Source organism: Molothrus ater, chromosome 2, assembly GCF_012460135.2.
Source record: "Molothrus ater isolate BHLD 08-10-18 breed brown headed cowbird chromosome 2, BPBGC_Mater_1.1, whole genome shotgun sequence".
Taxonomy (NCBI): Eukaryota; Metazoa; Chordata; class Aves; order Passeriformes; family Icteridae; genus Molothrus; species Molothrus ater.
The window spans coordinates 85,574,650-85,589,066 of NC_050479.2; the positions used below are offsets into that span (position 1 = coordinate 85,574,650).

Below are 14,417 nucleotides of genomic sequence, written 5' to 3' on the forward strand. Positions count from 1 at the left end.
CAGGATAGCACTATACACATATAAATAGAGAAAGCATTAAAACAGGGCTTAGGAAGACTGAATTGTTTCCCTGGTGTAATCAGTCCTGCTGAGTGACTTCACAGTCACTTCAGTCCCTTGTACTTCAGTTTCCTAAGCTGTTAAGTGTCTCTTACATTTCTGACAGCTTAGTGGTAAAGATTTTTGAGCTTGGCAGGTAAAAAGCCTCCAGAGGGGTTTAAGCTAAGCAGCCTCCCTCACACCACTGCTTACTGTGGAAATTACTCTGCTGTTTCCTTGAAGGGGTGGGGGGGGGAAAGTACAAAAATCTCAGCAGGAGGACATCAGATGAGAAAACCAAACCCTAGTGAGCAGATGGGGAGGTTGGTGTTCATCCTCCCTAACTAAATTTTATCAACTATAAAATGCCTGCCTCTGTACAGTGACTCTCTCTAATCACTGGGGAGAAATGGATGTTTCCAGAACATGCTTTAGCTCATCACCATGAGCATCAAACCCACATGAGGAGTCTTCTGCCCTGGGACAGTCTGTTTCTCTGCTGACTACAGAGAGTTGAAGGTATCTCAGTTTTAGATTAATTTGAACCAGATGAGATGAATCCCTCCCAAAATTACTACAGTAAAGAAACTGTATGTCTTCAAAATATTTTCTACCTTTCCCTTTCCAGCTGGTTTTGAATGCTTACCAGTCTGAGATCTCAGAATTATTGAAAGCCATCTGCTTTATTCTGCTGGGTGTTGTGAACTTTATTCCCAAATGCAACTTAGGTAACCCCAAGTACTAGTCTCCACATACCAAATGTTTTGAGAGGCTCGGAGGGCAATGTGCTGCCTTGCTTTTGCAACCAATGAAGCAGAATATCTCAGTGCCCCCCTAAAACTCACCATTCCCTCAGTGCAGTGAGTGTGGTTGTGCTATGAGGACCTCCTGGGAGAGCCAGAAGCAGCTGCCCATTGAGTAGTCACCACCATCCTGACACCAAAGCAGGTTCATTCCAGGTGGGAAGACACCAAGTGGGAGTGGAGAAATCAACTGAAGGCAAAGGGAAAGAGCTGTTTAATGAGGCCCTTTCTAGGCTATGTTGCTTTGTGTTTTGAGTGTGTTTGAACGTGTGGCTGTTTGCCTTGCAGAGGGATGCCCTGGCTTGTGCAATGGCAATGGCAGATGCACTCTGGACATGAACGGCTGGCACTGCGTCTGCCAGCTGGGCTGGAGAGGAGCAGGCTGTGACACTTCCATGGAGACGGCATGCGGTGATGGGAAAGACAACGATGGAGGTAGGACACGAGCACATGTGATATGTCAGGCTTCACAGAGCCTATAAACCTCTCACAGTGAACAGTCATCTGGACTTGATTCTGCAGGGCAGATTGTTTTTTGACAGCTGGTAGAGAGCAGACAGCAAAATCTGCCAGGCTGACTCAGCCAGAGTGGATTGGAATTCAAATTAAATGGGTTTGGATCTGGGGTGCCAGGGCTGAAGAGGGACATTTGTTTGTCTTCAAATCAAGTCCATAGAGCAGAGAGCAGGCGGAGGCTGTGCACCTGTCCAGTCCCTCTACTCCAGCCAAGTGGCTCAGCAGTGACACGATGGGACCACCTCAGGCAGTGAACATCCCTGACTGTTCAAACTTTGCCCTCACTGCCTGAGGCTTTCATCAAGGCTCTGCAGTTGGTCACTACTGACTTTGTATGGATATTTTTCATAAACTTAGAGACTTGGGTGACTGATCCCCATGCCCACAAGCCATCCAATCCCTCTCAAACCATGTTTTATTGATTACTGTTCCATATGTAATGATGTCAGGCCTGTGAATAATAGCTCTGTGTAATGCAAACTTAATATTCAGAGTTATCTCATTACAAAGGAAACTGTGGTGCAGTGTGAAGGTTTGAATTAGAGAGCAGGAGATGAGATATTAACTTTAAGGCATAAGGGAGACTGCATAATTTGTTGTGTTGTCACTCAGCAAAAGGCTTTGTAAACCACAAGTCTGGGCCAGGACCCAGACTGTGAAGTGGAGACTGCATTTTGCAAGCCTCTGTTTTATCATATTCACAAGAACAGTACAGTTTAAAAAAAATAGCCAAGCCAAGTCTGTGATTATCTGCTTCACAACAACTGTGATTCTATTTGAATATTTAAAATACTTCTACACATCTGGCATGGCAAATGGACCAAATTAGCCCATTAGAAAAGATGGAAAAATTTGAGTACCATACAAAGAGTACACACTATAAAACAAAGATGGCTTTTTACCTCATATGGAACTGAATATCACTGTACTTGTCTTTTCTATTTACAGCTGACACAGGGCAGCAATAAAGGTCATCACATCAGATGTGTAAAAGTATGGTAAATAGACCAAAGGTCAGTCCCAGTTTCCATGGAAAAAAATAACCAGCAAAAGCCGTGTGAAGTTTTTAGTAAGAGAGACAGAAGGAGTAATCCAGCCTAACACACCATGTAAATCATAACTGTATGATATCACAAAGAGCATGAAAAGACCCTGAGCATCTCTTTATATCTCCTGAATCAAGGGTTAACCTTTTTACCTGGGTTACCCTCACCTTGAAATGAGCTGCCTTGCAAGCCTGCAGGACAGCAGATGTACACGGGAGAGACAAAAGGCATTGACGGGTTTACAAGTTAGTGCACATGAACTACTAACTGGCATTTGGTGAACCTGTGTGGAGCAGTGGTGTGCACAGCAAGAACAGAGCAACTGATAGGTTGTAACTTATTTGTGGCAGCTTGTTCATGTGTCAGAGCCCACAAATGGGTGTTGACTTTACTCTTGGTACGCTCAAAAAAAGAAAATGTACATGGTGTGCATTACAGATTACAGATAATCAGTCATACACTGTGCCTTTGATTTGGCTGTATTACTGCTAAGGGCTCTCTTCAATGAGCACTGTGCCTTCTCCACCTTTTGGAATTCTGTCACATACACTGGAGTGATGCATGCTCAGGGCTGAAGAAAGGTGGTTTATTTTGGTTCACTGGAAAGGATCCAAACGTGGGATTTGCTCATGAATGTTGGTAATGGAGGTAGAAGTCCTTCCATGAAGCTTTAGAAGTCAAACAACTGACCTAGTCAAAATGGATATCACGAGTGGTGAGAAAGAGGTTAGTGGGCCTGTTCACAGTACCGGGGGGTTCACTCTGCCTGAGCTCATACCTGGCTCCTACTCTGTGGTGTCAAGTGTCTGCTAATCAAAATCTCTGCAGCCGGAAATTCCTCAGGATAATGGGAGCTGAAGTCAGAAACTTTTTCATCAGCTGCCAGCCTAATCATACCCTGAGGGAGACGGGTGCTAAATTACAGGGTGCGTTCGGCTCTTAAATTTGGAGGCTGTTCAGATAAACAATAACAAGCTGAGCAGGAGTCACTCAGAAAGAAACTTGGTGAAATTTAATCTTTGTTAAGGCTAGTAAAAAGTTGTTTCTGAGTGCAGTTCCCTCTCCACAAAGTGTCATTTATCAAAGCTAGCACTTAGGTTTCACACCCAGGTCCACTTTGTTTACACTTTTAAAAACCAAGCCCATCAACTTGAAAGAAGCTGTAGCGAGTAACTGAGAGCAGGTGATCATCCAGTATCAGTTAAGGAAAAACAGTGCAATGACAGAGCTGTAACAATCTGGGTAAAAGGCCAAGATTTTGTACATTTGACCTAAGAGGCCACCTGTATTGCAACAAACAGAAGGTGTTTCTTTAAATCAAGATGAGAAAAGTGGTTCTTGCCTCACTTCAGCAAAAAATAACCTCTAATTCATGGCTGCAAACACTCACTACCTAAGAGTAGGTGTGACAGGTAGTACCTATATGTCTCACCCCACACTGACTGTTCTGTCATGTACTTGAAGAATAAGTTTGAAAGTTTAAAAAATCAAGGAAATTATCTTCTGTGACAAGTCCTAAAAGTAGAGTTAATGGCATTTGATAATACCTTGAGAAGAGTCTGGTATTCCATAGGCTAAATATGGGCTCTGTTGCATTGGTAGACTCCTCTGTTAAGAACATAGTGTACGGGAAAAACTGAGGGGAAGAGAGGATATTCTTAACTAATCTCATGAATATACGGTTGAACAGCAAAGCTGTGTTACCTGTCCTTGTTCTGGAGAAATCATCTAACTGTTTGAGAGCCAGAGTTGTCCAGTTCTCCATTTCAATGAGTTTGCATGAAGAGAAAATCACACTGAGGTGAAATCATGACAGGACTACAGATGTTAAATGAAATTGCTCATTTGGTCTAAAAGTTCAACACAGTTACTTTATTTGAGGGTCTTTGTTGTTCTTTGGGGCTTCTCCAGAGTAGCCAAGTCTTCCAGGTAGGGTGAAGCTTGCTGGTTTTCCAGGAACTGGAACCGACCCGTCCTTCATTTTCTGCTTTAAACAATTCCTGTTCCTGAGCAGCTAGCTCAACTCTGTCAAACTTGAATCTACCTTACTTGTGGAAGGCAAGAGGCAATATTTTTCTCATATGAAAAATATGTCTGAAATGACAGTGTTCACAATATTATCTAAACCTTCATGTTCATTAGCAGTTTCTGTTCAGTTGTCTGCTTTTCTCCACTGCCTCTTCCCAACTGAAATACGTCCAAAGGTGAGTGTTAGTGGTTAAGGGATTAAATAGGTAGATAGATGGCTAGATAGATAGATACCCTTCCCAGTCAAATAAGCCTGGCTTGTCAAAATATATATTGCACACCATTAAATAAAACTATAGAAACTTCATTTTTCTTAGCTGTCATCTGGTCAACAATCTTCCTTTGGGACTGAGAGAAATAAACCATCCTGCATTCTTTTTCTGCAAGAATTGTATTAGCGAAGCTCCTTCCCCTCAGTTTATGTCTCATTTAGCCTAGGACAAACAGAGAGTTCCAATGTACCCATGGCCCCATTTTGCCTTTGCAAGTTCAGTCTGTGCTCCACCAGATGCTTCCCAAAAGCTAGCAGGTGGAGCCATTTGTATGCTTTCCTTGACTTATCCTCCTGGACCAGAACAACTAAAGGTTGCCTTAATCTCCCATCCCTGGAGCAGTGATCAGGTCACTTCAGGGACAGTGTAATTCAGGAATGGTTTCTCTGAGGCAAATCAGTGATGTTTGTTTAACTGTACCAAAGCCCACTGGCAGCTCCACAGTGCCTTGCCCCATTCAAGGATCAGGTAGTGCTTGTGGTAAGGTGGAGACTTACATAATGCTTTGGAACAACAGCATTTCAAATCTTTCACAAGAGAAACTTTGGCACAGCACTCTGGCCTTCTTAACACCCATGTGTTCACCATCTGTCCACCACATGCCAAATAGTGTTAGAGAGCTGGCAGAAGTCTGCACTGATCTTTGCAGTGCATAGGGGTTACATCTGAAGTTAGTCTCAGGGTTTTAAAGGGAACAGTAAAGAATCCAGGAGAACCCCAGAATGCAAGCCTTTGTCTTTGCAAATGGTTGAGCTGCAGACAAAGTAGTGGGGTGCTTTCTGATGCTTCCTTTCTTCTTTTTGCCCTCATGCCCTTGGCTTTAATAGATGAGAAGATTGTCTCCTGGGCGTGGTGTGTGAGCTGTCTGCTTCCTCAAAACCATAAAAAATTACACAATAATGTGCTGGCTACATTTGTGGAGGGAAATACTGAGATCTGACTGCACCTGGGAAAATAGCCATCATAAATTATCATTTATCATCACAGATAGATCTAGTCAAACAACAGGGTCATCTTGGAGGAGCCACAAAGCACTGCTAAAAGGATTAGAAAGCCTGCTGTACTTAAAAGATTGGGTAGCTGGTATAATTTGTTAGAAATCACCCAGCTTCTCTTCCTCTGTTTCATGGTGACTGTTAATTGACTCGTCCTCAGATAAAATGACCAGTTCACATTTTCAGGTTTCAGCTCTTTGCTGATTTTGTGTTGGATGGTAATACAGGGTGTCTCCTGTGGCTGGTTGTTGGCAGCAAGGCTGGCAGGAGGGCATTGTTAACCCAGGGCATTCTGGCATCCTGGAGCATGTGTTGATCATGCCATTGGAGAGGATTATGTATTGTGAACGGGAGGGTCTAGCAGTGTCTTGTCTTGACACCTTGGGAGAGCTCCTGGTACTTTGAAGGAGTCCTTAATGAAATGCCTTTGATTAATAGATTCAGAAAGAAGATATGAAAATGCTCTCTGTGTTGAGGGAAACCTACCATTGTCTGCTGAAATGAGAGAGCTAAGTTATGGGAAGGAGGCACTGCTTGTACACAAAATGTAACAGAGGTGACATGAACCAGCTTCAGAAAAAAACAGATTGGACACTTAAATCACAAAGCATTTCTGCACTTCAAAAGATGCTTAAACAGAGTTTGAGCACCAGTGTTTAAAGCAGAAATTCAGGAAAGCTCTACCAGACCTACTTTAGCATCTAAGGGAAACCGCTGCAACTTCTGTGAGACAGAAAGTCCCCTTAGAATCCTAAGGTTTTGCACTGACTATGCGGAACATTGCATAGACTGCATGGCCACTTTCCTCTTGACCAGGATTTGAGAAACATGCCAATATCTGAGTTATCTGAGACCACTTTCCAAGATGTTTTCAAATGATTGCTTAAATTGGCTTGGATTCAGTCAGAGCATGTTAGGGTGAACTTTTCAACAGTAGCTTAACACTTGCAGCACTTGCCAGGAAAGTGAGAGACCTTGGTGACAAGGATCTCTCAGCTGCTGAGGGTGTGAAACCACTGTTCCCACCAAAAACATTTATAAGTTCTGAGTTACTTTTGCTCAGAGGAATCACTTTTAAGATGTGCTTTGACTCCTGAAGGAGGCAGTTTCAGGTACACTATTGCATGACAGTCGATCAGGTTAATTGTCACAGACATCTTTTCATGAAAATCCTTTCATTAGGATTTTTCCTGCTGAGAAGCTGAGAAGCTTTAGCAACAAAATGTAGACAATGGTTATCTGCTGCTGTGGAATGCAACAGGTCCATCTGTGATTGGCCCATCTTGGATGTTTACAATTAATGGCCAACCACAGCCCAGTTAGCTTGGACTCTCTGTCCGAGACACAAACCTTTATTATTCATTCCTTTCTATTCTTAGCTTAGCTAGCCTTCTGAGATGAAACTTTTCCTTCTATTCTTTTTACTATAGTTATAATGTAATATATATATCATAAAATAATAAATCAAGCCCTCTGAAATATGGAGTCAGATCTACGTCTCTTCCCTCATCCTGAAAACCCCTGTGAACACCATCACAGTTAATCAACTTGTGCTTACTGCCCTGTCCAAATGCTAGTCACAGAATCATAGAATATCCTGAGCTGGAGGGGACTCATAAAGATCATCGAATCCCAGCTCCTGGCCCTGCACAGAACAACCTCTACTCTGTCAGGTTTGGTGCTGTGACCACTTCCCTGGGGAGCCTGTTCCAGTACCCAGCTACCCTCTGGGTGAAGAACCCTTTCCTAATAGGCATCCTAAACTTTCCCTGACACAGCTTCATGCCACTCACTCGGGTCCTGTCACTGGTCACCACAGAGAGGATATCAGTGCCTGCCCCTCCTCTTCCCTTTGAGAGGGAACTTAAAACCATGATGAGGTCTAGCCTCAGTCTCCTCCAGGCTGAACAAGCCAAGTGACCTCAGCCACATCTCATACAGCTTCCCATCCAGAGCCTTCACATTCCTCACAGCCCACCTTTGTACACTCTCTAATGGCTTAATACCTTTCTTATATTGTGGTGCCCAAAGCTGCACACAGGCCTTGAGGTGAGGCCGCCCCAGTGCAGAGCAGAGTGGGACAATCCCCTCCCTCACCCAGCTGATGATGCTATGCCTGATGCACCCCAGGACACAGTCTCTCCTAAGCTAGAAAAGGCCCTCACACGCCTTGCTCAGCTTCATGCAATTCCCTCAAATCCTAGGTTGCTTGGTTTATATGCTGCTTTGCTGGCTGTTAAAAATCTGCTTGGAGAAAGGAAGAAGCCCATGAAACCAGCTGCATCAACTCTATTCTCCAGAGCAGTGATGAGCTGCGGGATGCTGTGAACTTGTAGATTCTAAACACATTATTACAGGTCTGGTTTATGCCAGACAGTGGTGATTATCATGTGTTTCCTGTCATTTCCTCCTTCCACTTCCTTTCTTTCTCTATTCAGATGTTTTTTTAAAGAATGTAGCTCTGGATTAGGATGAACATTTTGCAGAGTCTTTCTGTAGTGACTACCCCCACAGAGGTTCTGCACAAGAGCCCAAGGAGTCCTGTAATTCAAACACTTAACTGCTATTACATATGACTGTGTTATTTCAAATTCGCAAACAAGTGCTGAAGACTTAGAGAAAGAAGTGAGGGCAATTCCTTTCCCAGGCAGCCAGCAATCTAATTTAGCCCAGATACAAGCAGTGAGAAGCTTATTCAGGTGAAATCAAAACAGAGCAGGTGGGATAGAAGGAGCAAAGAGAATATGAATAGCTAACATGAACACAGGGAGTTAACAGTCATATTGCCATTGTTCCTTACAGTTGTGTTTTGTTTTCCTTTGTCTCCTTAAAGGGGAACCAAAAGCTGCAACTCTTGTTGAATAAGTAAAATTTATCTTTGAAAGCACTGGAGTAAAATCCATTTATTCCCCAAATCCAATTCAAGTAAATGGAGTGTCAGTCCTCAGCTCAGGAATTGGATCAGAACATCATTATTCCTGTAAAACCTTTATCAGCACAAACATCCACGTGAACAATAACTTGTTTGTGTAAGTACCTTTAGAGCCTTCCTCTAAACCAGTTTAGATTAGAACTGAAAGAGTAAAACCTGATTTGCTCAGGGGTAAGACTAAGACTTTGTTATCTTTACCTTTGAGCATTTACATTTAAAACCTTTCCCACCCAAACTCTCCCAATAATTCATCCAAAAGCATCACAGGACAAGACAGTGTCCCCACAAAAAGTGATAATGTTGCCTGATGAATGGCACAAAAAGAGAACTGAAAGATAAGAACTGGATGAGGCAAGAGACACGATTATTTGTATAATCAGTGCATTTTATTCTTTTGTTGCCAGTGGAAATTCTCCCATGGGAGACAATGGGGTTTTATTGTTGGTTTTACTTCCTAGTTTTGCTTTGCCGAATACAGTTTCTCATAGAGGCTCATCCCATTGCAGTCAGTAACAAAAAGTGTCATGGTCTTTGGCAGGAGCAATCCTTGAGTTTGTCATGTGTGCTGTCCCAGATTCACCCTAATCAGGCTCCTTAAGCTCACCTCCCTCTGACTGCCTGCCTGCCTGGGGCTCCCAGAGTGTGTCACAGTTCACAGAATGCTCTCTGTGTACAAACAGGTCCATCCCTACCCATGGCCTGCCTGTTCCCTGACACTTGACATGCAGCACCCTGTCAGAGTCTGCTTAAACACATAATAACACCACCTCTGGCTGCAGGTTATTTGCATTCTGTTGGTGATGTTAGCATAACTGATTTTTGTTGCTGCATCCATAACTCCGTAAAAATGCTCAATAATTCAGTCTCAGCCACTTAAGACACTGCCCATTAAATCAGCCAACACAATTGTAGGGCCATGAAAAGTCACAGCTAATTGGAAATTTTATTAGCTTTCAAGATCAGCTCTTAGCTGATCTTGTTTACTGCAGAAGCAACGTCTCAAAATCAGGCCTTTGTTTCTGTACAAAGCTCTAATTCTTGACACCTTTTGGGTGCTGCATGGCAGTGAGTGAGGAACTTGGAAGCTGACTGCATGGACATGAAGGAGAAATGAGACTACTGTGGGATTTGTGAGCACTTTGCAGCCACCAAGTGCAGCAACTACTCAAGGAGGGCAGGGACAGCAAGTAGCTCCATTACTGCTGAAGAGTAATTATTTTGCAGGAATTTTAAAACATCTGGTTGGTTTGGGTGGATTTTTTTTTTGCATGCATCATACAGACAAACATCATAAAGGACGTGATTTTCAGAAAGTGATGGGTCATGAGCAGTGTTTGAAAGCCAAGTAATTTTAGCTCCTCTTAAATTTGGTATCCAGGTGACTATTTGTGGAAGGCAGTGATGATAAGGAGTATCTTGTGAAATTCTTGAGTGAGGTCAGTATTTCCATCTGTTGTCATTATCTAGTGTTGCTGTCTTGATAGTCATAGCGAGTGTTTAAAGTCAGTTGAAATCAGTTGTTCTCCAGCTGGCATTATGCAAATGTTACACTCATCAGGCTGAGGTCCTGCTCCAAGAAGACACAGATACCGTTGGTGTTCAGCCCCTTCCATGAAACAATGCTCCCATGGAGAAAAAGCTGAGCATACATTGCAGATACAAAACTTTAATGACAATTGTGGTTATTTCATTGGGTTGTGCTGACACTTCAGAGCCCTTTGAGACTAGAACAGATGTTTTGTGAACAGAAAATAAAAAGACAGTCTCTACTCCCAGGGAGTTTGCAGTCTAAAGTAGTAGTTTGAAGAGCTCACTAATGGGAATGGTGGATTTGCAGTCTTTAAGGGAGTCAGAGCCTCATTCTAAAAAAAAATTGCAACTCCACCCACAAGATAAGAGCTAGATAAGTCATCCCAAAATAAAACGCACTGTATAGTGATATAAAGAGTGCAGATTACCTGATAAAAATGGTCTTAGTCCCCTAAAATACAATGTTGGCTGAATAAATTGGAGCTGCTTTATCCTCAATGGCAGAAAAGAAAGGGTTTCTGCTGAGCCAAATTAATTTTCCTTCATGTCCCTCTCTACAGGGAATGAGCCAGGGCTCACAAGATGACCTGTCGAGATGCCATCCACTCTGCTTTATTCTCTGATTACTTGAATGTTAGTGAAAGATGCAAACCACTGAACACATTATTTACCAGATGTGACAATGTCTTGCCAGTGGCTCCCTTTTCACAACAACAGTGGTTTGATTCACCCCATGGTAACTCTAAGATTGCAAAAAGGTAGTTATTTCAGGCTTCATGCAAAGGAAGTAGGACAAAAGAGTTTGGGTTTGGTTTTAGCAGGACTGTCAAAGGATATATATGTGTATATAGAATGCATAAACAGTCTCAAGATGTCTCAAAAATTCCCGTTGCTTGGAAATCAGAAGGAACACAAGAGATGTCTTAAAATCTGGCTTAGTGACACATCTCTGAATTAATTTGTTAATTGGAAGGCATCCATGATTGAAGATGTTTCTGTAGGGATCCCTTGGAATTGGTTGTTGTATCCAGCCCTACTCAGCATTTTTATTATTGTCTTAGAATATAGTTTACTTCTCTCCTGGTAAAATTTTTAGGTCACCTAAAGCTCAGTATGGTGGTAAATAACGTACCCGATCATTTTGACACAGAGTGATCTGACTCACATCACTGCAAGGTCACAAACAAAATATATCATAATGCAGCAAAATGCAAAACAGCCCTGGGAACAAATAAAGGATGTTATACTGGAGGGTTGAGAGATTCTTGAGAAGCAATGACTCAGAACAGGATTTTGAGGTCACTGGAGGTAATTGTCTCAACATGAGTTCTCAGTGCAAGGCTTTTGTACCTTCACCTCTGTGAACCTTAGGAGTATAGAAGCCCAAAAATTCTTTGGGGAAGAGGAAGTGGTCTCTTTTCTGCACCCAATATTGCTGACATAGTGCTGTGTCCAGTGTTGGTGTCCACACGTAAAAGATGTGAAATTACTGGAAAGAGATCAAAGGATGTCATACACCAAAACATCCAGTGGATGGGAAACAAACCTTAAACTGGGAATTTTGTTCTTCCTCAGCTGTTCAGAGAAAAGATTTGAAATGAAACAACAAGGATTTTTATTCTGTGTGGAGGTACTTGCACATGGAAAAGACATCAGAGCATGCAGGGCAGAAGGAACTATGGTAACTTTATGGACAAAGGTCAGACAAGACCAGTTGTGGGATACCAGAGTTAGACAAATCCAACCTTGAAATATGACACAGTTCCCTAGCAGTAATTAAGCATTTCAGAAGTTTCTTGGAGGAAGTGGTTGACTCACTGTAATCAGCTTTCTTTGGTATATGAGATATTTTTCTAAAACACAGGATTTAATCCAGTTCTAGATGGGAAAAAAATCAACAGCCTATGGGCATAAGAGGTCAGACAAGCTGATCATATTAGCCTTAAAACATATGAATTGCAGTAATCCCCCTGTGCAAGACTTTAAACTTCTCACAGAGATAATTCAGCAACACATTTGTTCTCTGCTTTGAAGTGCCATGGTCATATTACAGTTATACTTAATTAAGGAAGCTGTCACTTTTTAAAACCAAGGGCTGTATAAAGGCATCCATAACTAAGAACTTACTATGCAGCCTACCTGTGCTCTGGGAGCTACTGGAGTTAGGAATCCACATGCAGGTGATGGGTCTCTGTGGCTTTGCTGCTGCTAAACTTGGGGTGCAGAGAGCATTGACCCCATGTTCACCTTTCTCTGTTACCTGTCTGAAAAATTTGCTTTGATCTCTTATGAAAATTCACCTTTATGCTTTATGGATTTCAAAGGTGTTTTGAATTACAACTTCATATTGTTTTGTTGAATTGGACAGTTAATGCCAGAGTTATGGGTCAGGAGCTTCTCGCAAATGTCACTTTATCCTCACTCTTCTGATGGATCCAGTGAGAGATCTCAGGGCATGGAAAGTCATAGCTGTGTACACTGTCATTATATCTGCTGACAAGTTGCTGTAGGGTACCACTCGGATGACTTTTGGACCATACAATAAAAAACCCCAAGAAAACAGTACGCACAGACATCACTACTTATGATCTTGTAGATTAACTCTTGCTGTTCTGCATGACCCAGACAAAAATAGCTATTACATTTTCCTAAGCTAAAGAAATGCTTTGTCCTGAAACTGCTTTTGGTATTAGAGGGAGTTGAGTAGCTAAACACCATTTCAGCCCTCAAGTGCCTTCATGAATTTAGGACATCAGTGACAAACCTTTCTGGTGTAGTTTTCCTCAATTTATTCCATTTAGGTCCAAAACACATTAGTTGAAAGTCTTATCTGCAGATGAGTCCTCATCATTCTCACCTGTTCAAAACATTGTCCTCTGCATCTATTCTTCAAACAGTTATCTACAGTTTCCTGCAAAGACAACATTTTCTTGCTGTCTTGCAGCTTCAGGCCTCAAAACACATTTCTGATGCCTAGAAAAAAGACAGGTTAATGAAGAGGTATGGTACAGCTGGTTTGCTATCCTTTCAGCCAAGTGTCTGTAGCCTTAGAAAACATTATTAATGTGTATGAGAAAATGACAACATTTTATCTTGCTTGAAATTGTAGTCAATATAGTAACAAGGCTGGTTTGTTGTTTGTTTTTCTTTTCTTTTTTTTTTTTTTAGTAGGTAGCTGTGACTAAGCCTGTTGCATCTAAGCTGGGCAGTGTTCTGTGAATGGTCTCTCAAACTCCATCTGAGATTTGACCTGCCAGAATCCTACTGATCTAATCATCTGCAGCAAGCAATTTTTTTAATGGGCAAAGAAATTCTAATTAGTTCTTTTTCATTATCACTAGTCATCAAGAGAAAAGGCCAATGGATAGGTTTAGTGTCCAAGATGAACCTTTTTGTGTGGCAATTTTGTAAGGAGTTATAAAGATGTAGAGATGTTAGGACAGACAGAGGTGTGGGTAACAGATGGGATTTTTCAAAGCACTGTTGCTGGCTTAATAGTGCTCCCATTACCATTAATGGCAAGTCCAGAGCACTTGTGGAAATGACCCAGTGTCTGTGTTTGTGTGTGTGTGTGTGTGTATGTGTGCACATTCGCATTGTCTTTGACCTACTTGGAAGCTCTGGGAGCCCCTACCAGGCTTGTTCAGCTTTCTGTGTGTGAGTAACCACGTGAAATGATGATGTCAGTGATGTTATAAACACTAAACTATTCCAGGATTGGAACAGGTATAACTCAACAGAATCCAAGTCCATGATGTGTGAGCCATCTTAAGTACTAGAACAATGAAAGATGCGATTTCATCCTATTTATATTGCAGTAAATACAAAATAATGCCAATAACATTAGTGAAAGGACTTCTAATTCATACTGGTAAAAATGGGACAAAATGGAAGCTCACAAACGGTAATAATAACAAAATGTCTTGTTTTAATTTACTGTTTCTTTGAGATTAAAAAATCCATTATCCTGAAAACTAAAGATTTCATCCCACTTCAGGAGGGCTCTGCCTCTCAGGACAGTGTTGCTCTCCAGGCACGTTCATTTCTTGCCTCTCTGCTGGAGTTGTTAGTAGGATGCTTGCTGTAAAGGTGGTGTCTGTGACATATGGAGCTCTCAGCAGCTACACAGAGACCAACCACTCATTTCACATAGGTCTGGGAACAGCCATCACATGGTAGTAATTTTCATTCCCTGTCAAACTGTCTTGCTTGAACTGATGAGTTGGAAGTGAAGGGCTCCGTATCCCATTACCCCA

General features: G+C 42.0%; 1 protein-coding gene across 1 annotated transcript in view; it reads left to right on the forward strand.

Moving 5' to 3' along the window:
- Positions 1 to 14,417, forward strand: part of TENM4 (teneurin transmembrane protein 4) — a 601,532-nt gene that overhangs the window by 487,228 nt on the left and 99,887 nt on the right. Inside the window, 1 exon segment of the mRNA XM_054518583.1 lies at positions 1,131 to 1,277. Within this exon segment, the coding sequence (XP_054374558.1) occupies positions 1,131 to 1,277 (147 nt within the window).